Consider the following 27,464-nt stretch of genomic DNA (forward strand, 5'->3'; position numbering starts at 1 on the left):
ACCCTGTGATCAAAATAGGAGCTGTCAGGATGAAGATGTACAGGAAGCTTTTGAGGCCTTAACTGGAATCACGTCAGGATTTAACGACTAGTATTTTACGTATGATCTCATGCCAGTTAGTGTCTACAGACAGCATCGTCTCTTGCAGCAGCTCCTGGGTGTTTTTGTCACCTAAACCATGACCAGTGGCACACACTGGTTAGTTGTAAGTTGAGGAAGGTCTTTTTCAGCTTTTTCTTGCTTTATCTTATCCTTAATTTATTCTCTTTCTTTCATCCTAATTTGTCTGGAAGATTTTCCTTTAACTGGTTAAAGGGCAGCAAAACAAGCATCTCTTCTCTCTGGTGGCCCCTCTCTAGCAGGGATTCAAGGATAGTCCATGTGGGCACTGTGACTGGAGGCACTCCAGTACCTGAGGGAGTAACTTCAGATCCTTTCTTCCTTCTTGCAGCTGTCTCCAGAGCTTCAGTGAAGGTGGTGCTGCAATGGTTCAGATCTCCTCCTAATGCGCTACCCAAACCTGATGTTTAGGAGAGTGCTGTGGGCAGAAGACACAGCATGTTGTAGCAGGCTCTTCAGTGTATGGTGTCATTTTGATCCACGATACGCCAGTCACTGCTGCCTTGTCTTTTCTAGGTTGTCACCGATCAGTTCTGTAACTGGCCAATATAATTAGAAAAGAAGCTTTGTATTTAGAAAAATAATTTAGTATTGTGATGAAGCTGGGAACATTTTCCATCTCTTAAATAAACTTCTGGGGTTAAAGGTATGGCTAGTCTAATTTCAGAGGTGATTGACCACTTCTTCAGTTCTGCAGAAGGTGGGTCTCCTGGTTTGGGAAGATCTACAGAGCTGTTCTCACATCCCAGGAGCTGCTTTCTGAGTCCTGAAATTTGCATTGTTTGTGTTTGAATACTGACAGCGCTGTTTCTCTGAGAGTCACCAACTGGAACATAACATAAAGTGGTAGCTTTAAACCTTGGGTGATAGTTCATATTTCTGTAAATATTGCATTATCATGGAATTCCATTTTGAAGATTTTATAGATCAGTCTCATACTGACGTCTTTTCTGTGGCCATTTTTTTGCCCTGTTCTCTTTTAGAGAGCTTAAGAAATTATTCCTTAAATAGGATTGATTTAAGATGATAAAGATAGAAAAATTGCATATTTACGACCAGGATAATTTGAAAAAGTAGGTGATAAATTATTATTCAGAGCAGAAAATAAAGTAGCAGTTGTTTTCAAACCTATATGGAAGTATTCTGAAGTAGGTTCCATCACTGGTTTCCTATCAAAATATCGCCAGGCTGCTTTTTTTGGTAAAGACATAGTTGTTCTCACATACCAATTGGGGAAAATATTGTCACAGAAAACAGCCCCGTTGGTTCAAGGCTTTGAAGTTTAATGTAGAAGTCTGATCCCATTTGTAGTACACCTGATGTTTTGTTCAGTACCTTTATAATAGCTCTTGAAATTTCAGAGGCCATTGGCTTTGTTATTCTGTGTGCTTAAAATCCCTGTTTCCTGTCCATCCAGAACTTCTGGTATAGGAAGGGGAGCTGGCCTTTCTAGGAGATAAAGGGACTCAAAGATACAGGGTCTCCTTTTTTTTTTTTATTTTGTTAGCTTGTTTGGCATTCTGGAGAACTGTAAAGACACATGAGGTTTAATTTTTCTTCTACTGTGTAATACTTTTTTTTTAATCCAGTAGTTAGCTCTCATGCTAAGCCTGCTTCTACATTTACCTTTCTGGGTATAAGGATGAATTAATTCTTCTGGCTTAAAGAAAAAGAAATTAGAAAATACTCACCCTTGCCTGACCTGGAGAAAGCAAAAAAATCGCCATGAGTCAATCATGCCACTGCTTTCAGCATTTTAAAATAAGATAGCAAAAGTAGATTGACAGTTCTGTGAATTATTAATCTGTATAGTAGCTTTCCAGGACCCAAAGAATGTAACTTTGTGCTGAAGCACCGGGTTTTTGAGTAAGGTTCTCAGATCTCTGAATGACGTGACCTTTTTTGTGGATGCTGTTACAAAAAAACATATATAATTGATCTTTACTGAAAGTCTTGGATCTTGCTAGCTACTACCAGAACCCAGTGTCTGTCATGCAGCGTCTTTTTCCAGTGAGGGAAGTAAAAAGTGGACTAGAGCATCTGTCAGAAATTCTCTTGAATTAGCTGGAATAGGCCTAAGTGAAAGATGACAGCCCTTTGGAGAATTTCTTGATGTTGACAGATTTTGGAGCTAAAAGGCAGCAGAAAATATGGTGGACTGCTCTTTCTCAAAGGTTACCTGTTACTTATGGTAAGCAAGAAGATACTAATTCCTTGGGCTCTCGTTTAGCCTGAAGGCGTCAGCCATCCTGCTGGTTCTGCCAAAACTTCCGTCATGTTAGTGGCTTGCCCAGGGTCCCTGGCTTCCCTGGGGATGGGCACACGGTCACAGGTGACAGAGCTACCAAGGCTCCAGGAGCGGCAAAGATTGAGTTGTGCCTGTGTTCCTTGCCTGTCTCAGTTGTTAAATAAAACTGATTGTATCTTAACGGAGTGTAAACAGCCTTTGATTCCAGCTGCAGTCGTTTGCATAACGTGAGTCACTTTGCAACTGGAGTCAGCTAAAACAAGAATGCACGGTATTATCACGTGCCACAGCTCAACTAATTACAAATATCGTAGTACAACAGTGACCTAGTCATTCATCTGTCCACGTTAATTTTGCATTCTAGATTTTCTGCATTCATCAGAAACTTCACAACACATGTCACTGTTTTTGCTAGGATTTGTTTGTTGTCTGATTAGGAATTAATTGTCAGTGACAAGGTCTGAAGAAAATGTATTTCTAGCAATGCAGATATCTTCCTGATCTTGTTTGTTTTGTCCTGGAAACAAGCAACAACTTGCATATAGTTGCATATTGTATAGAGGACCTGGTTTACATGATGCCTGAAGCAATGCAATTCATTCTTCGGTTTGGTTTTGTTTAAGTATTGACCAGAGAAGAGCAGACACATGTAGCAGAAATGTGCAGACAGAAAGGTTTGAGTCTCTTTTTGTGACCACAGTTGTGTAAACCCTTTGTCTGTATCTTTAGCATGTGTGTTGTCTTACTCCTTCAGGGCCTTCACATGATTTTTCTGTGTATGTAGTGAAAGCTGAATGTGCATTTGGTGAGCCTGTGGTGTTGCTGCTTGTGAATGAACCCAGAGGCTCGCTAATTGCGATAGTGAGTAGTAATCCACGTTGAATTACTGAATGCACTGCTTTTCTGCGTTTAGAAGGAGACTTGGAAGAATGCAGGGAGCAAAAGCTATCTTTTTCTATAGTAAAGAAAAAGTTTCAAGTAGCACAGGTCCGAAGACTGAAAGCTTGTGTCACCACAATTTTGTTGTCTACAAGTATTTATTTTTTTTTTCCTGGAAAAGAGAGTTGTTGGTTGGAATTGGAATGAGTCATTGTTTTTAGAAGTTAATATATTTGACTGCTCTTGAACTGGAAGTATTTTCAATGGGCTAAATACAAAAAGTTATGTAATGACTAGGCTGCCTGTTAGATAATTCACATAAATAATAGTGTGAGAGAAAAAAGGAAATGGGAATAGATAGAAGGACAACAGGGAAGAGAAAGGAAATATGAATTATTTTTTTTTACTGTGAAAGTCTTGTTCTGGCTGCAGTATCTTTTGAGGATTATGTAGAAACTTTGTACTATTTTTGTGCATTTGAATGTAGCTTTTTTTACTGATTGACCTAGTCTGGAGCACAGGTAAGCTAGAAGCACTCACAATAACATAACAGCCCCTTCTCTTTCATAAACAGTAAGGCACGAGATAGAATCAGCTCAGAGACTCTTGGGTTGCATGTGATTTGGTCACTGGTACTGGTAGCACATGTTAGTTACGATTCATACTAAAGAGAACCTGAACAAACGTGAAAGAAAAAGGGAACAGGGAGAAATGGGACCTTTAGAGTAGATTTGGAAAAAAAGTCATCAGATATTTCTTTGCCAAAATTGTACCCAGCAGAGGAGATGATGCTTTGAGATGTTAATTCTTATTTGAAACTTGAACTACCTGGCAAGAGCAGAGAGGGAAAAGGGTTTCACCAGTGAGCTGTAGCAAGAAGCAGCAAATCTTTTACCACCAAAGTCTTCATTTGTTTGATACCTGTTGATAGTACTGTAATGCCAATTTTAAGTTTCGGGGCTGTTGAGTTCCAAATGGAATGTGCTTGTGGTTTGGGTGATTTGTGACACAATAGCATTAACTAGTTGTTATCACTGTAATCATATCAGTTATTTTAAGTGTGATTAGGGATGCTAATCTGTGCTGTAACAAGTGTCTCTGAGGTATGGTGGAAGGAGGCTTTCACTGGGATGTGGTAATGCCGGGGACTAGCTGTACAGAAATGGTGGGCTGGGGTGTCTAGGGGAGGTGGGCACTGTGCTTGAAGGATTTTTATAAAGGGTAACAGCATTACAAATACAGGGAGAGATAGGCACTATTGGGTCTGTATGGGTGGAAATCCCAGGCCTTAAATGTACTACTAGGATTATACTGGCAGCCCCTGGATCAGGGTGGCAATAGCGATCAGGAGCTATTAAGTGAGATCAAAGAAGATGCAGATTTGGGGGAGTTACAGAAGAGATTTCAGCTACTTGGACAAAGATCAATTCTGTGCCTCATCAGGAGACAAAGTAGATAGAGCATTCTTCTAACTCAATAAATGATTGCTTCCTACAGTAACTAAGTTTAAACTGACAGGAGAAGCTGCTTTTCAGAGGGTCATAGGACCTACTTTAAGCTAGTAGTGAGGTGGCTTATAGCAACCACAGTACAATTACATATAACTGAGTAGAAGAGGACAGCAGACAAAATAAATCCAGCACATGGATATTCAATTTCAAGAAATTAAAATACCTAAAAATGAATCAAGTAGTTTAAAAAAACCCTAAACCATGAAAAGATCTGCCCGAAAAGTGAACAGCCTACAGTGAGCTTGGAGTTTGTTTAAAAAATACTGTGTCAGAAACCAAGGTATACCATTTGAAAACAAACTGGTGTTGTGTCCACCCCCCTGAAAATCCCTGTGTGGCTCAAAGATAAAGCTAAAAAGCCATCGTAGGCAAAAGATGAGCATTTAGAAAATGGAAAGCATGGTGGGTGAGAACAGGAAAATCTGTAGCATGGCAGGTAAAATGTAAGAAGAAAATTAAAAAGGGTGGAAAGGAGGTTGAAGAGCACCTTCCACAGGAGGCTCAAACCAGTAGTAATACATTCTCGAAATCTGTCCAGAGCAGGAATCCAGGTAGTGCTTGTGTGGGATTGCTCGGTGACCGAAGGTGATGGAATGGGCACCTGGGGATGGTAAGGTGTAAGAGAAGCTCAGTGATCTCCTTGTTGTCACTGTTACTGCTAAAGATGGCCTCTAGAGGACATCCTGGGAACACCATACGGGTGACTGGCTGCCAGCAACCATAACATGACAGAGTTACAAAGGACAAAATCACTGTTAACTGGAAAATACAATCCATTGGTAAATGTCAGCATGGCTTCTGTGAAGAGAAAATCCACCTTGTTAATGTACTGGTGTTCTGCATGTGCGTGGATAGAGGGAAGCAACAGGTATAATCAGATTTTCAGAAAACATTTGACAGAGTTGTATTAACAAAGCTAAATTTCCCCAGGCTTGGAGGAGAGGTTCTGTCATCAGTGGAAAGCTGGTGAAAGATTGATTTGGACTGCAGGTGACCTCATGAGGTGGCCACCTTTAGTCTCCTGCTCACAGAAGGTAGGTTGTTCAGGGTCTTGTCTGCTGGGGTTTTGAAAATGTGCAAGGGTGGCCATTTCACCACCCCTGTGGGTCACTCTTCCAGTGCAGACTACTCACATGGTGAATAATTTTTTTTCTTCCCTCAAACTGGAATTTTCCTTGTTGTGATTTATGACTGTTAGCTCTTTCTCTAGGCACTTGAGATGTGCCTGGCTTTGTCTTTTCTGTATCTTTTTAGCCCAGCTTGAGGTAAGCCTTCATTGCTGCCAGGACTCACAGCTGACTTGGGTTGAACTTCTTGTCTGCCAGGATCTCTAGTTTCTTTCCTGCAGAACTGTGACTTCTCAGTTTGTTCCCAGCCTGTCCTGTTGCATGCAGTTGTTCCAGCCCTGGGATGGTGCACAGCACTTGCCCCTGTTGAACTGCTGTGAGGCTCCTGCCAGCCCATTTTTCCAGCATGTCATAGTCCATCTGAATTGCAGCTCTGCTTGTCAGGCTTCACCAGTTTGGTCTTATCCACAGGTATTCTGAAGGTGTGTTCTGTGCTGTTGTACTTGTCGTGATGAAGATGTTCATATTGTGTCCGCTATCAGCTCTTGTCGGTGGCTTTTTGTTACCAGGTACTAGTTAGATTGTAGACTGTAATCACAGTCCTTTGAACTTGGCAGTCCAGACAGTTTTTCATCCACTGTGTAGTCTGTCCATAGTTTAATACTGGCCCAGTGTGGCTGCAGGACTCTGCGTTACTAAAACTAGATACAGAACATTTACAGCTCTCTTGTTCATGTGTGTGCAGATGGATTTGCTCCACAGTCCCCAGAGACACTGCAGGGAGACAGGCAAGTCTGACTGGCCTCCATCTCCCTTATTGCCTGTCTTGAGGGTGACATTTTGTAGTCACCAGTCACCACATGGATTGATGTGACCTTTCAAAAATGGTAGAGAGCAGCTCCTTCTCCATCCTGTTTGGTCGTAGGAAGCTGCGTCTGTCCAGTTTTCTTAAGGCGGTGTCTAACTTCATCTTTTGGTGCCGTTGTTAGTGCCTGGGAGCAGCAGGGACATGCTGGTCCCAAAGAGAAGGGACGCTGAGCGTGGTAGCAAGGCAGGCAGCAGCAGTGGCCTCACCGGCGAGGGTACAGTCCCTCAGAACCCACGGGGTGATCAGGACAAGGTGGGCAATGGCATGTGGCTGGGTTGAGGGAAGAGCCTGGGCTGGCAGACGGATCCACGGTGAGGTGGCTTTGTGGTCAGGCTGGGAAGTCAACTTTGTAGCTCAGGTAGGGGCCAAAAGCGAGAGCCACAGCTCCCAAGGCAGGGGGGGTCGGTCTCCTCCCAGCCGACAAGTGACAGGACAAGGGGAAACGGGCTCAGGCTGCGCCGGGGGGCTCAGATCGGGTGTTGGGAAACATTTCTTCACCGAGGGGGCGGCCAGGCACTGGCACAGGCTGCCCAGGGAGATGGGGGGGGGGCGGTGTCACCATCCCCGGGGGTGCTGAAAAGCCACGTAGATGCGGTGCTTGGGGACATGGGCCGGTGGTGGGCTCGGCAGTGCTGGGGCAGCGGTTGGCCTCTATCTCAAAGGCCTTTTCCAACCTAAATGATTCTGTGATTCTACCCTTAATGTTGGTGCTTAGACTGGGTTTGTCCAGCATTTTCACCAGTGATCTGGAGAAATGAATGACCAGTGAAATCTCCAGGTTTACTGATGTTACTGTAGTTTTGGGTCATAAGAAGCTACGCCAAAGGTAGAAGGAGGGTATTGGCAAACTGAGTGATCAGAAAGGTGGCAGAAGAGCTTCAGTGTAGATGAATTTATGAGAACTTAAGGTAATTAACATAAATATGATTTAGATTGCTTTCCCTAAATTAAAGGCAATTAATATAGGGAAAAGCAGTCTAAACCGTATCTACATAAGAAAGATTCCTGAACTCGGAAACAGGCAGTTAAGACTCCAGGAGGAGAACCTGAGGGCAGTGGTGGGCCATTGAGATGGTTAGTCGGTGTAAAGGGCAGCCAAACAAGAAGCCCACGGTGTTGGCCGTCATAAGGGAGGGTGATGCGGACAGCAGTAAGAAACATTTTACCTCTCTGTAGTAGAGCTGTGGTTGCAGCCACATCTCGTTTACTATGTGCAGTTCTGGTTGCTACGTCTTAAGAGGGAGCAGAGAGGGGCAGAACAGTGATCATAGGGGCTGGAGCAGGTGCCCGATGAAGAGAAGCTGAAGGCTGGGACTGATTTGGAGGGAGAATGTGGTCGAGGCGCACAAAGTGCTGCAGGCAGGGGATGTGCTGACAGCGGAGCTGCTCGCCCAGCCCTGCCGCACGCGGGCTGAAGGCGCTCGGAAGCTCAGGGGAGACGGTGGGAGACAGCCGAGAATCCTTCATGCGGCAGGGTGGGAGCTGCCGACCGCGCCGGGGCGGGACACGGTTGCGGGGAGAGGCCGGTGCGCGGGTGGATGCGGGAGGACGAGGCAGGGATGTCCTCTCTGCGGGTGCCCAGGCTCACGCACTCCCCGCCGGTGTCGGCTCCTGCTGCTGCTGGAGATGGGGCTGCGCGGGGCTGTCGGACGTTGGTCCGACCCCGCGGGCTGCTTCTGTGCTCCCCCTGCCTCTGCCAGCAGGACTGGTGCTGTGTGAAGCGAATGGTGCAATAAATCTGCTTAACTAAAAGCAGCGACTCTTCCTGAGCTGCTGAGCATTGAACACTGTCATTTAAACTGTCCTTTTCCCCAGCCAAAAATCTCAAATATCCAGTACTTTATTCTTCCTTTAATATTTTTGAGCAGGTTACTCTAGCAACTGGCGTTGCTAAGACACAAATAGCTGCAGATGTTCTCAGAACTGATTGCACCGCGATAAATACCATGGCTGCCGCTAATGCTAAATAACAAAAGTAGTAAGTAAATTTACTGTAGTCACAACCTTTTTAGTAAAATCATGCTGAAAGTTGAGTACTGAAAAATTTTCTGTAATAGAACTATAGATTAATTTCCTGGTTGCCTCTAGTGGTATCTGTATTGCTGTCTGATATGTGTTAGTAAAATCTTGTACTGAAAACAAAACTTAGAGCTGCATAATGTAACTGCTTCCTTTTTTGTGGTTAATATGATGCAGATTTGCTGTCTTGACTGACAGGGGATTAAAAATGTCAGTCTTCTGTTCAGAAAATCTCCTAATCTGTTTGAATGTGTCTGAAGTGGTTTCTAGAAATCTAAGGCCTGTGCTCTGCTGTTTGAAAGTTTGTTTTAAAAAGCTTTTAAGGCAGATGGTGTTTTTTTCCTCCAGAGCTGCAGCTGTAGAGATTTGTCACCCATTTATCAGTTATCTAAACCACAAAAATGTATGTGAGCTGTAGGATACCAGGTACCTTATCATCTGTGGTCGTCGAAAAAATCCCTTCTCAGTGCAAGTTGAATCCTCATGAACAGAGGAGTTAATTGACTTTTTTACTTTTCTTACGTTTGCATAAATTACCATACTTTGTTTAATAACTACAAGGTTAATAGCAGGTTTGTGTTCTTGTGCCGTGTGAGCTATGCACATTAGATCTATCTAGAAGAAATGCCGACTTGTTTCTGGGCTCAGTGGGAGCTGTTTTTCTCAAGGATGAAGTTGTTATTTCCAAATTTGCCTTTTGTAAAAACAGTTCTTTTCCCCATTAAAAATTTCCCTGCTGTGTTTCAAAATCAAATTTTTAAAAATTGCATAAGAACTGGGAAGTCAAGCTGCTTGTGTGTCATTGTTCGAGCAAAGTGAACTGAAGACAGTCTTAACGTTGATAGCCCTTGAAGGATTTAATAATATCATGAAAATTCCTATTAATGAAATAGGCATTGCTTAGAGTAAAACTGCATTTGTGTGACCACATTTAATTTCAGTAATTTTCTCACTTTATAAATACTGCAAAAAAAAATTTCCATTTTAAAATTATGAAATGTTAATCAAACCGTGGTTCTTTTAATCCTACAGGACTGCATTTACAGGCTTGTCATGGCCTCTTGTATCTTCAAAAACGGGACGTACAGTCTGCCGTCCTTGTAACTTCTGGTGTTTTATTCCAAGTCTTCCCTGCCTAATGAAGAAGGGAGGAGAGAGTGCAGAGAGAGAGCAGTAAGCAATCCAGCATATCTCCCGGCAAAGGTTTATTCTCTGCTGTTCTTAACAGTATTTTGCAAATACCCATGTGTTGCATGTGTGTATCTGGGTGTGTGCGTGGAGAGTGTGAAAAAGCGAGGAACAGCAGAGTATAAATCTTTGCCATGAGATCTGCTGGATTTGTTAAAGATATGAAATCAGCAGGCTGGTGTGTAGCACAGCTTTCATTCTTTAACTTTATTCTGTTTTCTGTTTTTTAAATCTCTGCTCTCTGCTGCTGGAAAAGGAAACTAGTAGAGAACTGTGCTTAAAAAAGGGGTGGATTTAACAAAACAAAGCTTGAGATACGGTGCCTTGAAGATGGATTTTAGAGGGAATTTTTAAGAATTGTTTTGGAGAGAAAGACTCTTGTTTCAGGAGTTGGTTGTTGATAGTGTTAGAAAGTTTGGGGGTACCACCATTTAAAGCTAGAAACCCAAGTTCCTTTTCCCTCTTACCCCATTTGTATTTTCAAACACTGGAGTAATGCACGTGTCTCATCTGCTTGGCAGTCATGGAATGGCTGTCAGATACTGAACGTGCAGCCTTAAGATGATATTTATAAATTAACTTGGGAACACCACGGGAAGGAGATTGTGCATTGTGTTACTTGCACGTCTACTTGTGAAAGCAAATAAATTATTTGTATTAAGCATTTCATTCCTTGATGGGGGAGGAAAGCCAGGTGGGCCCTTCCTCTTCGGCTCACCCCTGCCGTTCTTGCCTGTCACCAGAGTTGCATCAGCCTACTAAATACTGCAATTCCCTTTTCTTTAAAATATCTTTAAACTTTTTTGAGTTTGTAGGCAGGCGCACCAGATAGAACATTTTACACACCCAGGCATCTATTTACTCATTTTGTTTGCATCATTATGGTGGTGGTACAGCTTCATGAAGAATTTCCATTACCTTGTTTTTGCCTGAAGGAAGGAAAAATGAAGCGTAGTACACTAAATTGTTCAATTCCTGACAGCTCCTTAGGGGGCTGTTTTGTTAGACAGACCGAACTAGGAGCCAGGCTGATGCTGTCATTTCCTGTGATCTTTAATCAAAGCTGTTTAAAAACAAAATGGGAAATTCTTCAAAACTTCAGAGAATGCCTCTTACAAGAGATCACGTAGGAGTGGCAGTGGGCTGAGTTTGCTTGCTCGGTGTAGTCAGAACGCTAGTTTGGCTATGTAGGGTACCGAATTGGAAATATTTCAGCAGCTTGGCTGATGAAATTCTATCACAGTTGGATAGAGAAATGCTGAGATATGGGGAAGGATAAAATTGTAAAGAAACTTTCCCATGGAACAAGGAGGTTATATCCATACACCTGCTCACACCCTGATGTGGAGGGGCACGAGTCACTGCCAGTGTGGGAGATGGCTGATACTGTGTTTTGCCTGAAGGTTAAAATTTAAGTCATAAGCCTTTGGAGAGGAAAAAAAAAAAAAGCATTTTGTAGCTGTGCAGTGCATAGTAATATCAGTATGTGTCTCTTTTCGTATTTCTTTCTTTGTGTGTTTTTAATTATTTTTTAAAGGGGGAGGGGATCCACCGCATCCCACTGTGCCAAATTCCGCTCTTCTCCGAAAGAAGCGGTTTGTCATGTGGCGAGTGGCACAGAGTAAAAAGCATATTGCAAAGAAAAAACATGCTCCGGTCAGGTGGTGGCTTAGATCGCTTTAGCCGCGCTCTCCAATCCCAGGTGCATGTCGTGTAGCAGCATGGCACAGATTACGATGAAATGCTCCACAGGAAAATACGGAAAGCATAGACTATTCTGCTGCTGCTTAATTCATATATTCATTGTATATATTCGTGGTAAGGTGCTGGCCCTTGAGTAAAAAAGGAGTTGAAATAACTGCATAATCATGTTATTATGCATACAAAATGTTATGGCTGCTGCCATAAAAGACAATAAAAAAAATGTTTCTGTGAATACATTAGCAACAAAAGGAGGGCTAAGAAGAACCTCCAGCCTTTATTGGATGTAGGGGAAAACATAGTGACAAAGCATGAAGAAAAGGCTGAGGTACTTAATGCTTTCTTTGCTTCACTCTTTAATAGTAAGATCAGTTGTTCTCCGGGTCCCCGTCCCCCTGCGCTGGAAAACGGGGATGGGAAGCAGAATGCAGCCGCCACGGTCCAGGAGGAATCAGCCAGCAACCTGCTGCAGCACCAAGACACACGGAGCGGTGTCTGGGGCCAGGGGACCCAGCCCAGGGTACCGTCCCGGGGTACCGCGGGAGCTGGCGGAGCAGCTCGCCGAGCCGCTCTCCATCACTGATGAGCGTCTGGGCTGACCGGGGGGCTCCCAGCAGGCTGGGGCTGAGCCAGTGTGACACCCACCTGCGCAAGGGCTGGGAGGAGGGTCCGGGGAATGGCAGGCTGTCAGCCTGCCCTGGGTGCTGGGGAAGCTCGTGGAGCAGAAGGTCCCGAGTGCCTTCATGCGGCACGTGCAGGACGGCCGGGCGTCAGCCCTGCCAGCGCGGGTTTGTGAAAGGCAGGTCCTGCCTGAGGAACCCGATCTCCTGCTGCAGCCCGGTGACCCACTTCGGGCTGAGGGACAGGCGGTGGGTGTTTGCCTGGGCCGTGGCGAGGCCCTTGCACCATCTCCCGCAGCGTTCTGGGGGGGCTGGCTGGCGGCCGCTGAACACGAGCCAGCAGGGTGCCCAGGGAGGCCGGCAGCATCGCGGCTTGTGTCCGCTTCAGCAGGGTGCCCAGGTGCCCAGGGAGGCCGGCAGCATCGCGGCTTGTGTCCGCTTCAGCAGGGTGCCCAGGTGCCCAGGGAGGCCGGCAGCATCGCGGCTTGTGTCCGGAAGAGCCGGACCAGGGCAGCGTCCGTCCCCCCGTGCTCGGCGCTGCGGGGCCGCCCCGCGCCCCTGGGCTCAGCGTTGGGCCCCTCACGGGCAGAGGGACGCAGAGGGGCTGGAGCGTGTCCAGAGCCGGGCAGGGGGCTGGGGTGGCTGCGGGGGGTCGGCCTGGAGAGGAGGGGGCTCGGGGGGCCTGATCGCTCCCTACAGCTCCCGGACAGGAGGGTGTAGGCAGGGGGGGTCGGTCTCCTCCCAGCCGACAAGCGACAGGACAAGGGGAAACGGGCTCAGGCTGCGCCGGGGGGCTCAGATCGGGTGTTGGGAAACATTTCTTCACCGAGGGGGCGGCCAGGCACTGGCACAGGCTGCTCAGGGAGATGGGGGGGGGGGGTGTCACCATCCCCGGGGGTGCTGAAAAGCCACGTAGATGCGGTGCCTGGGGACATGGGTCAGTGGTGGGCTCGGCAGTGCTGGGGCAACGGCTGGACTTGATCTCAAAGGCCTTTTCCAACCTAAAGGGTTCTGTGATTCTGTTATTTTATTTTAACTTTCTGTTTAAGAGATACAATTTCATTACCCTAAATAAAGCTTTTTTCTTAGGGAATAGTGGCTTTATTAAAGTAATATAAAACCCTATTCAAACAGCTTTTTTTCTAATCAGTGTAATTACTGCTTGTTGGTCTTATAACAGTATCTTTGATTTTAATTATTTGCAGCTTGAGAGAAGAACTGTACCTCAGCCGAAATTTTATATTCAAAGCCAAGGCAGATGGGCTTGAAAGAACAGAATGAAAGTAAATAGCAGTCTATCCTGATGCTAGTAGCAGGTACCTTTCAGAAAGTATACCCACAGTATCTAGTTAGAAAGAGTCTGACTGAAGTAGAATTTGCATTTTAGGATTTTTAAAACGGGCTTTCTTGCAAGAAACTGTACATAACTTGCCAGGGCTTTTAGTAGGGAGTTAATTGGCATTGCGATCTTGTGCAGAACAGAAGGCAGGCAACTCATCGGTGTGATTCTGCAGCCCGTTCCTCTGCACTGATGCCTTCCATTTCGAAGTTTAGATAACATGCCTTCATACATCGAGCAGGCAAAGTAAAACAACGTGCAAATACCCGTCCTTGGTAATTCCACACTGTTGGTAGATTTGTGTGCAAATTGGAATTAAACCAAGATGGCTCTTCAAAATGAGTCGATTAAATTGAAAATGTTGTTTCATTCACATATTACAAAACAATTTTTATCAGGGTAAATAATGAAAACCACCCCATAAAGGGGAAAAGGTATGGTGTTTTGCTGTTTTCAGAAGTGTGCACCTGACTCATTTTTGCTGAATGTTTTTTTCATTGCTGCAGCTCGTTTGATGGCTTGTTGCACTCTCAGTCACGTTTTGTGCTGGTTTTCTCATTCATGGGCCTGGTGGCCCACAGAAGTATTCCCACCATCAGAATCTACTTCTCAGACATCCCTCCCACACAGAGAAATATAAATGGCTATATAGATGGGGAAAGTGACCAAACTCCTCCAGCTGCTTGCAAAGCTGTTAATCAGCAATTTCTTGCCTTTGGAGGCTGGTGTCAGTCCCCTTCAGGAAGCAGTGGCGTTTCTGGGACTGGGACCGGCAGCAGGACCGACCGACGGCAGTGACTCTTCTCCTGCCTGAGGGTTGCATTGGCACCCCCTGCCAAGGGTGTGACTGCACCAGTTTGAACTCTGTGGAACTGAAGATCTGTTTTGATATCTCTTCTGTTGTGATTGCTTAAGGTTTTAAAATGTTCTGCAATAGAAGCTGTGTGATAAGCTTATCTGAGGCACAGTCGCCCTGAGTCTTCCACAAGTTAAAAATCTAATTTTGAGATCTGAGAAGCCATTAAAAAGAATCAGTGTTGTTTATCTCCAGTTTTTACACATCAGCTTTGTTTGTGGTGAGCTGCTGGCTAAGTAAGCCGCTGTGAGTAGCTGAGCTGCACAGGCGCCAGGCGCGGGGTCTGGTTTTTGGAGAGCTGAGCGGTGGGCAGCCTGCAGCACCCAGGCGTGCTGGGGCTGGCGGAGGGCGTACGCCTGCCCGAAGGCTGCAGCCAGCTGATGGCCAGCGCGGGGGTGATGGATTAGCCATATCGGAGGGTGCTGTGAGGGAAACACGTGCAGCCGGCGCAGGTGCCCGGGCTGGCGCTGAAGCTGTCAGCAGCTTTGCTCAGCCTCTCCCGGAGGGAGGGAGGGAGGGAGGCAGGCAGCAGCTGCCCTGCCCGGCACCATGCCCGGAGGTAACGAAGGTGGGGGCTCTGGCCTCCGGCCGCGCTCCCCATGCCCGGCCACAAGAAGTCATGTGGCGGCTCTACCGGAGAACTGGTGGTGGGTGGGTGATACCGGTTGAAAGGCTGTGGAGCCATCTGTACATCACTGTGACTTACGTCCTCTGTTTTGCCCAAGTGAAGCATGAGTAAGATGGTAAAATTGTGGTTTCGTTTCCTGTGGCTGTCAGTGAAAAGGGGCATCCTGCTGCCCCACTTGCGTGCTCTGCCTGTTTCCCCATCCTGCTGGCTGGGGCTGTGTGAGACCAGAGCTGATGCCACTTAAAGCAGTGGAGCAGAAAGGTTGTGCTTGGGTGCCTCTGGTTTGGTGTTTGGGTTTTTTTCTTTCTTTCTTTTTCCTTAGAAGGAGGTCAGATCCCAGATCCAGACTGCTGTTCAGCCACACAAGTGCTTTGGTGGCCACAAAGGAAGGGGTGTCAGGCCAGCAAGAATGTGTTGCTGGAGATAAGGAGGAGCAGGAGCTCTTCCTTCAGCAGCAGCTTAAACTGTGGTGTAGGAGGCATTTGCTGCAGAGACCCCATCACTCCTAGCTACTCAGGCATACCGGTTAGGTACATCGCTTTCACCCCAAAATGCAGGCTGCTTCTTGTTCTGCCCACTTCTGCATAACACCAGCTACAAGCACTAGGTCTTTGTGAGATGTCTTCTGCCCAAGCTGCTATTTCTGGAGGTACAGAGTATTCTCCAGAGGAAAGCATGAAGTCACCAGAGGTCAAGCTTTCACTTGCCATCTGCTCAGCTGCTTTGGTTCAATCATTTGTTTCCAGATGCTACAAGATGCCCTGCTCATTTGGGAAGAGAGTTTTGTTCCCAAGTGTAATGACAGGACCCTGGGAATCTCTTTTGTCTTTCTAATTGTTTAGATCCTTCTTAAAAACAACATTAAAGATCAGCTTACAGCTTTTAAACGAAGCATGGGATGGGAAATTACTGCTGTATGGATCGAAGTGTGATGTGAAGTCTTTTTCCATACTGAAGAGTTTAGTTTGGAATTTTTCAAAGAAATTGCACAATGAAATAGTGTCAAGTAGCAAACATGAAGGACAAGGGACAAGACAGGACCCATTGGTATCAGTTTCAAATATTCTTGCTGGTGGCCATTGTATTCTGTGCTCCTATTCATAGTTTTTGAATGCCACAGTTTCTCTTAAGTCTTGATTTTTCTCTGTTATTCCTACAAAAAAGTAAAAAGGAAATAAGCTTTTATATTTGAAGTAAAGGTGGTGGAGGAAAAACTGGAATGGTGACAGTAGTACTTGATATTGTATACTTTCTTGTGTGGTTTGAATAGGGTCATTTCAAAGGAACCTGAGTTATTGAAGAGACTTACTGTAAATTCAGTTGATACACTGTTAAGGCAATGAAGGTAAGTAGCTTTGATTAGGGGAGGCAGCCTTGGAAAATGCTCAGACCCTCAATGAAATTTTACCCTGGAGTATATGATACACCCTGGCATGTAAGACCTTTATCTGTCCTCAAATAAGGGAGAAGAAATCCTTCGTGTTTTCATGGTTAATATGAAATTATTCCAGGCTACAGAGCATGCCTGTACCTGGCACGTGGTGCTCCACTGCAGGCTGGCTGCACATGCGAGGAGTCTAAGTAGGTCTGGCAGGGGCCAGGAGGGGGGAATAGCAATTGTTTTCAGGATGCAGGAAAGTTGTTTCTGTTAACTTGTTTAGTCCATTTGCATGGGGACAATTTCATAATGTGAGGGTGCCTGAATGCTCCAGACAGGATGGGGAAAACAGAAGGACACAGAGAAAGGAGAGGCGAGTGAATGACCACCTGCATTTCCACTGAGATTTACAGAAAAACTGTCACGGCTGTGGAGGCAGGAATAGGTTCTACCTCAGCACACAAATTCACTGTATTTAATTGCTTCCAAACCACTAAGTGTTTTTCAGTATTTCTTCTAATTTCTGTAATCTGCTTAGGTTCTGCTTTGTGTGCAATAATGCACACGTGTGTATGGAAGAGGCAGCTCTGCTGGGATGGAGAGGAGGCATCTACTTGATTTTGGTGCAGTTGAGATAGAGCTTGTCTGAAGAGGTTAGGGTTTGTTTTAATAAACTGGCTCTGAAATGAGAGGGTGAAAGAAGAGCAATCAAATTGTGTAGGTCACACTGTTTGTGAATGTTGGTCGGGCAGAGGGGGAAGCCGTGGAGGACATGTGCCTTTATCTTTTGTGCACTAAACTGCAAAAATTAATCAGGTTGTGAAAGTAATTGAAAAATTTCCTTTTCATGGTTTTAAAATCGTGGGGGATAGCAGCTCTTGGTGTAATATACAAGATCTGTCTGCTAAATGCTGCTGGGTTACTTAGCTTCCAAAATAAAAGTTATTTTAAAAATTTCATCAAACGTCTCTCTTTGAAAGGTACAATTGAAATAATAAACTTGCTTTGTGGATTTGGCAATGAACAGTACTGCATGTGAATACATTTAGGTGTACAGTCTTGTCCTGATTTTTTTTTTTTGTTTGTTATATAAATGTTCTAAATGAAAACAGGTTAGATTGAATCACGCTGTTTACTGACCTAGTAGACCAGACCTGATCATTTAAAGTGTCTTTAAAATCATGGTGCACGTGTCTGATTGATACATTAGCTTCTGTAGTCAGTATGGTACAAGTAAATGATGTAGAAATGTGCCACGTGTGTAAAAAATCTGTATCTTGAAGATTAAAGCTAAATCCCTTGTTTATGAAATCTCTCCATATATGAATTTCATCTTTTACTTGGGAGATGGCAACATGAGTTTAGAAAGCTTGTGGGTGGAATATATGACAATTAATGTTCTCTGATAGCCTAAATGATAAGCCCCCCAAAAAGTACATAAAGCTATGAACACCTTTTTTTGACAGGCTTTGAGGACTGCCGAGGAACACACGATTTGAATCATTTAAGCACCCATGGAAGAGGCACAAGACTTACCTGAACAACCTGTAAGTACATTTAAAAAGACTAAAACTGAACATAGAAAACAAATTGGTGATCTCACAAATTCAGTATACAGTTATTTTAATTAATAATGGAAAATAAGGCTTATACTTAGTATATTTATCTAGAGGTGAAAAATCATTTTGGTGTTAGTAAAATATGTTGTAAATTTAATTTATTATAATCATAGAGGCAATAGTAATAAAAGGAATAGTTATGTATGCTTAAACTCTATAATGTTTCTATGTAAAATAACTACTTGTTATGCACAGAAAACCAGACTATTTCAAGCCTGTTCTAGAGAAATTAAAATTTGCTATTTTACTAACCGATCAGCATGCTGGTTATTACAATGTGTATAGTCTTTAATTCTTCTTGTGCTTGAGATCTTGAAAACGTCCTGTGATCCATCATCTCTACCAGTGCAAAGCATTTTTAAAAATTCTTAATTTAACAATGTGTTCAAGTAGGGAATCATGTCTTAAGTTAAAAATTGCTGTCCAGACATCTTACATATTTGCAATTCTGTCTGTATTATCAGTAACAAGTAATACCCCATCACAGAAGTTTTGGGTAGAGCGATTATGAGTACAGTATGATAGGAAGTTACATTTGTATATCTGAAACATAATAGCATAGGAATTAAGCAAAAAAATTTGTATTGATGTTACATTCTCAAATTAAACCTGATGCAAACTCAACAAGAAATTGCCAAGTTACCTTGTGAAAGAAGCTTAATTTAATTTTGAAGACCTTTTCAAAAGCACACAAAAATAGAGTAGTATGGGAGGGCAGTATGGTGTTCTCGTTGAAAAGATTCTGATGGGTTTTAATGTGAGACTTTTATGTTCCTTAGTTACCTAGTTAGAAAATACCCGGTAATGTCAATTATGCAGTTTTGTGATTTGGGAACAAAGTTGAATGAAATGGAAATGTAAATTCACAATTGTTCAAAATATTGCTTGGCACAACATGCAGATTATGTGCCTGAGTCAATACGCACAAAATACGAAACTAATCAGCAAAAACATATAAACTCCAGATATTTGTAGGACTTAAAAATGGATTAAATGCATGCGTTAACAAAGGAAATACCTGTGATTACATCCCTAAGTAATGGAAACTTCCTTATAAAATTTTATTCTTTGGGGCATGAGAGACAGGGTACAGCTAATTTTTAGTACATGAAAGCATCCTCTGTAAGCAGATTCTGCTGTAATTTTCAACTGAAGATTTTCTCGGTAATTTCTTTTAAGTATCTTACGCCAGTCAGTCATTCTAAGACAGAATGTGAGACTGTTGATCCCAGCTAGTAAATGAGGCGGTGTTCTGAGTATAGTAGCACATTGTTGCAGGAAATGAAAAGAACGTTTTTGGGGTTTTGTGGTGAGACCATTCCTGAAATAAGTGAATTTTCCTAATTAAAAAAAAAAAAGAAAAGAAAACTGAAGTCAGCTTTTCAAAATCCTGTCAGCCTAGTAGCCCAGTGCTGATAGTATACAAACTTGGTTTCTTTCCCAAATCATTTTGCTTTTCTTAGTCATGGGAACAAGTTTAGTATGTTGCCTCAAAAAAGTAATGTTTATAATGTTTATGGCAAACTATTGATAACTGAATCCAGAAAGGACCCTGTGGAGAAGTCATCAGGCTTTGAGTTCAATGTATTTAACCTAAAAAAAAAAAGAAGTTGTGTCATTTTCTTGCGTTGATGTGGACTGATGTAATAATTGGTGAATTGGTGCAAATGTACACAGTGTGTCTTCTCTAAATGAATGTTAGACTTCTCACTTCCCCACTTCACATGCTGCCTGGCATGTTTAACAGGCATGTCTTCTGTCCCTGTTCTTGGAATGTTTCTTCCCTTCTCAAGTCTGAATTGGAATGGAAAAGTTTCTGTGCCCACCGCAGTGCTAGAAAACAGAAACAGACATGGGAAATAAGAGAGCAAAGGGAAGTTTTGGGGAAAATGATCGAAAGTGACCTCCTGCCCTTCCCATGACCAAGAAGTTACTCATTCATAATAAGCTGTGAATCAGGATTAGCTTTTAGAAGTCATCCTGTAATCTCTCACTTGTTGAATGCATTGTGGATGCATGTAGTTGATTTTTATGATATTTTATTTAATCCTTCATACTGGAAAATGAAGGGATGGTGAACTTGTGTTTGCTCATTGCAGATATCCACTGGGTTGCTGTGTTTGGAATGACAGCAGCAATGGCAAGCCAGAGTCAGTAGCAGGGTGTTGAAAAGGGCTTCAGAAATGCCCAACGCTGCCAAAAGTGTAGAGAAAAAACGATGGTCATGTGTTTGGGCTGAAGATTTTTCTTAATTGAAATTGGCAAAGGATTTGCAATAAAATTCTGCTTTCCTGACTTGAGTGCGGTCCTCCGTTCACAACAGCTGCTGCAGTCTTAAATGGCTTTGGCAGCATTTGTTCCAGCAAGTCGTCGCCTCGCTTGTTGGCTGGCTGTGAGTGTGGGAGTGTCCCTGGTCCTGCTCGGGCTTGGAAATTACTCTGTGAACATCAGTCTAAGAGTTGGATTCCATCGTAGAGCAGCTGTTATCTTGACGTCAGGAAGAATACTGTTTCTGCTGTGATTCTGAACTCAACTCCAGTCCTGGTAGATCTGGGGCAGAAACAGAGTTTCCCAGTGCAAAGAATAATCTGGATTTTCAGTTACAGAAATTTGTGATTTGTGAGCTGGGATCGATTAATGTGTCACTTGACTTTTTTATTGTTGTTTTTAATTTTTTTTTTTAATTTAAATCAACATAAGCCCAAAACTAATAGTGAAATAAAAAGATGGAGGTAGGAGCAAAGATGTAGCTTATGTGACATGTTCACTGTAGTGCAATAGAACAGCTTAGTGAGATCAAGTCTGAAGTTGCTGAAGCTGAAACTTGAATCACTGAGGTAGACAGCATCTTTTTCCTGGTTTTAATTTCTTTTCCTTTTTCTCTTTTTTTTTTTTATTTTTAAGGAGTGAATTCACTTCTCCTGTGATCCTGTCACTTGAGAGGGGACAAAAAAACCCTCAGCATCTCTCCAGAGGTGCTCAGAGGGGAGTGTGTGTTGAAAGGAGGCGTTTGAAGAGGTTTCAGCAGCCTTTTCGAAGGGTCATGCAGGAGAGGGTGACCAGGCGCCCCGTGTACGGTTTGGGGTTGGCGTGCGATCGTGCAGGCCTCCGCTGGGAGCATGGCGCCTTGTGGCAGCACTTTCTCCTTGTGCCCTGGATGTCATCCTGAAGTTACTGTTACTAGGTGCTGTTCGTCCAATAAATAGGTTTGGTGACATGTGGCAGGAGAGAAAATGCTTTCCAAGCCCACGGAAGACGATGTTTAACACTGTTCCCTCCCACTTAAGTTTGTATCATAAATTGCCATAAAAGTTTCAAGATTTTGTAAATGTTACTGCGTAGCATTAAGATGTTAGGGAGAATTTCTTTTAAAAACCTGCAGAGATGGGCGCTAGCCAAGGCTAGCCAGTTGAGGCACATGATAGATTGAAATTCATAATTGCTGTTTTGCTTGACTTATGCTGCATGCTCGCACTGGGTATCCCATGTTCCAGAGCCATTTAAAGAGAGTATGAAAACCTGTCCAGACTTTTACTGATTTTTGTTTTTTAAATGAACTGTTGACTTAAAGGAAAACTCATTTAAAAGATTGTTCTCTGTACAACACCAAAGGCACGTTTCTGGCAGAGGGGGAAGATACCCCATCGGAGGAAGGCCGGGCATGATGGCTGGCGGTGTGGGTACTCATCAAGATAGAAGTGCCAGTTGGGACCAACGTTGGCAGAGCAGCAAAGCGGTGTTTTGAGTTCAAGCCCTGACTATCGAGAGATGTTTCAGGAACGGCTTTTGCATTCTGGTTGTGATGAAAATGTCAGTAAAGCTGATGTGTTCTTGCAAAACCTCAGTGCTTTTTGGTTTGGATTTTTGTTGTTGTTGTTGTTTTGGGTAAGTGAGCTGATTTCTCTGTCCACCTATATTAAAAAAAACACCCAACCACTACTGAATTTAAGAAGCCAGATTTTATTGAGTACCTGACTGGAAACAGCAGCATTCCTCCTATGAAATCTAAAATTCAAGCTCCCAACTCTTAAGTTGATTTTTATTTTTATCCTCAACGTAATTTTGGTCTGAAGCAGTTTGCTGCTACTTCTTTTGATGCAATTCATTTTTTCCTATCTCCTTTCATTAAGAACCCTGTGGGCAGTTTGACATCCTGAGCCAAACTGGTGCAGTGTTGGTGGCTTGAGGTCCTTGCTCAGGAGGGGTGGCAGGGTCTCAGGCAGGGGCTGGAGCACCTGCTGCAGGGCAGGATGCCAGCAGGGGTTGAGGGCAGTATGGATGGGCAGCAGCCATGCTCTGATAACTTGGTGCCCAAGAGAGCTGAGGGAACACTAGTCTGCTTTCCCTTGGTGTTGTAGTTAACATGGTCTTCAGGTGGGGAAGACTTTTGGCCCTGAACCTCTTGTCAGTGGGGAGCAGAAGCAGCACGTATTCCTGGCCAGGCAGGAGAAGGTCCTGAAGAGGTCTGTGGAGCTGTGGGAGTGGAGAACTACATCAGTAGTTGATGTCAATGCCCATGTTACGAGCTCTTTGCTCAGGTTGAAGTGATGAATGCCAGAAGATTTGAGGCTGTATGATATCTAAGCCGCCGGGCTGCCATAGTCTTTTGTCATTGCCTTTGCCTTTTGTGCGTGTGTGATGAGCGCTGATGGAAGTTTGTGGTGTTCTGCTGTGAAATGCCAGGGGGAATTGCTGCTGAGAAGACGAGATGGAAGCAGACTGAGCTATAAATAAAATATTGGTAACCTCATTGTGGAAAGATTGTCTTTTTGGCTTTCTCCTTTCCATCCTTACTGTTTGCTTACTCCTTTCCTCTCGCTGCTGCCTTGAGCCTTTATCCGTTATTGTACCTCTGCCTCCCATCTCCCTCTACCGAACAGGAATTTACTTGCATTTTATTAATTTATTTTTTAAAAAGTTTTGAGCACATTTTGACCTCTCATGCCCAAACTGTATCTTCCTGGCGTTTTATTTATACTTGCCTGAGAGAGACAGACTTGAATAATGTGGTGAGGCATTTGTGCTAGCAGCTTTCCATACAGCAGTCTGACTACTGTACCCAAGTCGGGGGCTGTAATCCCTGCAGCCTGATACCCAGCATCTCCCTTCCCAGACCCCATGCACAGAAGATGTGCTGCTGGGTACTGAAGCGGCAAGTTTGGCATCTAAACATGCTCCAGAAGCATGGAAGGCTGTAAAACTTTCTGCTAGAGGGAGAAGATGGGGGAAAGAAAAGTCTGTATATTGCAGGAGTGTCTCGGGCTACAGAAACTAACCCTGTCGTACTCCTGGGGATTTCAAAGTAGTATTTGTAGCCTGCATGCGCAAGACTGAATTTGTGTTGAAGCCAGTGCTTTCTGTTTTATAATACCCTGTATATGAACTGGATCCAGCTGGCCACCTACAAAAACCAGAATAAATGCTGTATTGGTTTTACTCAGAAATTAAAATCAGAACTCCTCATTTATTACAGAAAAAATACGCAAATTCCTATCTCTGTATGATATTTAAATACAGGGAGGGAAAAACAAGGAACCCAAGTTCATGACAGTCGTGCTGAATTTATGCAGAATAAGATTTACATAAAATTTATGTCTGTTTTATTCGATTTCCATAAAAATGTCCTTATCAGACGATTAGCTGTATATCCCATCGTCTGTTACTTACTTAAATATCATGGCAATTTTGCTAACAGGTTCAGCATTAGCACTTGTTTTCTAATTAGGAAAAAGCTTCTTTTGAGATGAAGAACCGGTGGTTACACTGGCTAGCTCTGGAGTTCAGCGCAAGGCTTTCTGTGTTTAGACACAAATGCAAACTATCATAACCAGTGGTGATCTGCTAACAAAGGTCTGTGTGCACAGATTCCGTCAAGGACAGCTCTTGTCAGTGATGCATCTGAACGTTTTTGTCTTTGCAGGTAAAAAAAGCCAAGATGCAGGAATCCAGAGAACAAAGCTTGAGGTACGTAATTTCAATTTTTATTTTAGTGTGGAACATTTACTAATATTTTTTATCATGATAAGCTTCTATTTTAGAAGCTTGCGTATTGTTTTGTTTTTCACAGAGAAAGGGCAAATAGAAGTCATTTTTGTATTTGATATAATTTTGAGATTAAGTTCCCAATAAAAAAAATTAACTGGCCCTTTGGTGTTAAGCTTTTATAAAAGTGACCACAAAGAGTCTTAATTGTATCACCAAGCGTCCTGTTTTTCACAGAATCTGATGAGATTGTCATGTACTGCATATACCATGCATTTATTCTGGTGAGACTCAGAATATTTTAGTAATATATGTGCTATGATTCTCAGCAAAACTATGCGGATAACGCTTTTGAGAATTTAAACATTCTAAAACTGATAGTCTCTTGTTTGAAGCTGTTGTGTTGTACTATTTTTAGCCTCAGTAGATGCTTTCTGATGTATCTTATATTTAGGAATTAATGACTATTATTATCTAGTGCAAAAAGCTGTATTAGGATGTATTCTGTTCCTGTGAGTAGTAGCGAATACTGCCAAGAAAGATTTCTTTTTGGAGCCTCAGACATCCCAATATGAGTGAGGAGGAAACACTGTGTGCCATTTGTGCCGGAGTGGATGTGGTATATTGAAGCCCTGAATGAGGACGTTGGTATATACTTTTTGTAAAAATCACAGGGAATACTTTAACAGGAAATAGTAAGCAAACAGTGTATGCAATTCGTTGTATGTCTAACAGTTAGAAATTTGAGCTAATCACTGCAAGCTCCCTTTCCAGCCAGTATAAGGTGAGATAAACCATGTCCTAGGAGGATTTTTTCTCTGTTGGCTGCGGAAGAGCTGAGGGCAGCACGGGCAGGCCTGAAGGTGCCAGAGTGAATGGTGTTGATCCTCCCTCGGTGTGTTACCCTGCTTCAGTGCCATCACAGCTTTCCTACAGGTGCCAGTAGCCTCAAGATTTGAGTGTAAACATCCTTGTTTAGTATTTAAAAATAGCATGGGGAATGGCGGGATAAAATTGCATTTCTAACCTGCTTATATATTCTGTTTAAATATTCTGGCTCTATTTTGATAAACCCTATATGATTTTAAGTTTGACATATGGAATAGTTTAAAATAATTTGTTAGATCTGTTTCTGCTCAGCAAAATGATTTTCAGCCTATGTCAATACTCTGGCTGGTTTGTTGTAGCTGGATAGTGGGAGTGGGGAAGGGAAGAGCTGTACCCGGTGAGGGATTTCTCTCTTGGGAGCATGAAGCACCCCTAAGAGTCTTAACACTTTGGTGGGTGCAGCATGCTCTGCTGGTCAGGCTGGTCTGTGGATGCTCTCGGTAGTACAAGGCAGTTGTGCTGCAATTGAGAATTTTTCTCCCAGTCTGTGAGAATTGAAAAGTTGTAACTTATAGAGAATAAGAGCACCTGGGATGGATGTGTTCCAAGAGCCACAGCTGCATGTGTTGAGAGCAGAAACATGGGCTGGTATAGTATGGTCAGAAACTTTATCTATTAGATTTTCCACAGGAAATGATCATGATGAGCAGCTCTCAACCTGCTTGCAAATGGCATGCCATGTAACAGCTGCAGACTGACTATCTGTGCCACAGAATCGCAGCAGTTTTTTCCGCCAAGAAAAACAGCACACAAATACCCCGAGTCTAAGTAGAAAAATGTTATTTTCTTGAAAAATTCACACTGTTATGGAAAGTCTGTTCATCTACTAGTATTGAGAAAGATATCCAAGGGTTTTTGTTACAAAGGTTTTCAGGGGCAAAAAGCCAGATGATGCGTTTTGCTTAAGGTTCACTCCCTCTCACAAAAGGAAGGAAACTCGTTTGTCTTATAACCAAATCCATGGCATGCAGTAGCCAGCTCGCCCCTTGCTGTGTCCCAGGAAAGCTGCACCCCCTGCCCCAGGGGATTATCTCCAGCCCATCCTGGAGCAAGGAGCTGGACAAAAGGGACCTGTGGGAGCCCAAAGGACCAGACCAGGGGAGGATGGAGCTACCAGGGCGCTGCTGCTCGGTATCACACACTCCTCAGCTTCCCTTCCCCCACAGCCTGCAGGAGCCCAGTAAATGCTGCCGTGCGTGGTACATTGTGGCCCTGCGGTCACAGACTCCCATACCCATGGGAGGCTGTTTCACTGCTGGGTTTGTCCCTGAAGACCAGTGTTGAAGCATCCTTGAACTGGGTGTCACTTCTGTGCTTAAGGAATGTTCACAGGTCTTTGGATTATTTGGCATTTATCACACACTTTCAGTTATACGTCCGTTTGCTTTGTCTCTATGTAGGATAGGAAGTACAGGTAATTTCATCATGAAACTGCTTTTTCCCTTTATGCTTGCCTTGTTGGCTTTATTTTTATTGTTTCTAGTTCTGCAACACAGCTTTTCATGAAATTTGGAGGCATCTGTGGTGTTCTGCTGTTCTGAGTCTGCAGTTTCACAAGATGAAGGAGCCAGTACAACTGCTTATTGCTGCTGAGGGGAAGTTCTGCTTGTAGCTCAAGTGTGCACCAAGCATGGTGCTCACTGCACCCCTCTGTGAGCTGGGCCTAGTTAGTGTCCCAGCAAAATAACTCTACAGTTTTTGTGCTGGATGAACAGATTAAGCTTCCATGGAGAGCCAGAGGGTGCCTGAGCTGACACGGGATCAGGGGGCTGTGCCCCGGTGGCAGGGAAGAAGCCGCAGCTCCGAGCTGCTGCCTTATCTTCAGAGAGCAGCTGGGGGGTGGATGTGCTGGCCGGGATGCGGTGGGTTGGCCCTGGCGGGGGGCCAGGTGCCCACCGAAGCTGCTCTGTCACTGCCCTCCTCAGCTGGGTGGAGGAGAGAAAATGCCACCAAAAAGGCTCCTGGGTGGAGATAAGGACGGGGAGATCACTTAGCAGTTACCGTCACGGGCAAAACACACTCAACTTGGGGCAATGAGTTTAGTTTGTTACCAATCAAGTCAGAGTAGGGCAATGAGGAATAAACCCAAATCTTAAAAAACACCTTATGCATAACTCCCCTCCGGATTCCTCTCCCTCCCCGAGCGGCACAGGGCGATGGGGCTGCGGTCAGTCCCTCACACGCTGTCCCTGCTGCTGCTCCTCACACCCTGCCCTGCCCCAGCGGGGGTCCCCCCCCGGGCTGCGGGGGGATCTGCTCCCCGGGGGCTCCCCGGGCTGGGGGCACAGCCTGCCTCGCCGGGGGCTTCATCACGGCTCCGGGGAACCCCTGCTCCGGCGCCTGGAGCCCCCCCTGCGCTGCCCTGGGTGCCTGCAGGGCTGCTGCTCTCACACGGCCTCGCTGCTCTCTCCCGCTGGTGCAGGTTTGTTCATTTGTTGCCCCCCCCTCACCCTGCTGTCCCAGAGGTGCTGCCACCGTCGCTGGTGGGCTCGGCCATCGGTGGGCCTGGCTGGGAGCCGGCTGCGTGGGCTCCGTGGGGCACGGGGGAGCTCA

General features: G+C 44.3%; 1 protein-coding gene across 14 annotated transcripts in view; it reads left to right on the plus strand.

Moving 5' to 3' along the window:
* EYA3 (EYA transcriptional coactivator and phosphatase 3) overlaps window positions 1-27,464 on the plus strand; it is a 59,187-nt gene that overhangs the window by 1,936 nt on the left and 29,787 nt on the right. For 6 of the 14 annotated variants that reach the window (XM_055703448.1, XM_055703450.1, XM_055703457.1 and 3 more), the window contains exons 2-3: window positions 17,889-17,969; window positions 23,962-24,005. In XM_055703448.1, coding sequence (XP_055559423.1) covers window positions 17,937-17,969; window positions 23,962-24,005 — 77 coding nt within the window. In that variant the 5' untranslated portion in view covers window positions 17,889-17,936. Of the gene's footprint in view, window positions 1-17,888; window positions 17,973-23,961; window positions 24,006-24,380; window positions 27,334-27,464 lie in introns of those variants that run through there. The other 8 variants (XM_055703449.1, XM_055703453.1, XM_055703445.1 and 5 more) reach the window with 8 other exon arrangements.

Source organism: Falco cherrug, chromosome 3 (assembly GCF_023634085.1).
Source record: "Falco cherrug isolate bFalChe1 chromosome 3, bFalChe1.pri, whole genome shotgun sequence".
NCBI classification, from domain to species: domain Eukaryota; kingdom Metazoa; phylum Chordata; class Aves; order Falconiformes; family Falconidae; genus Falco; species Falco cherrug.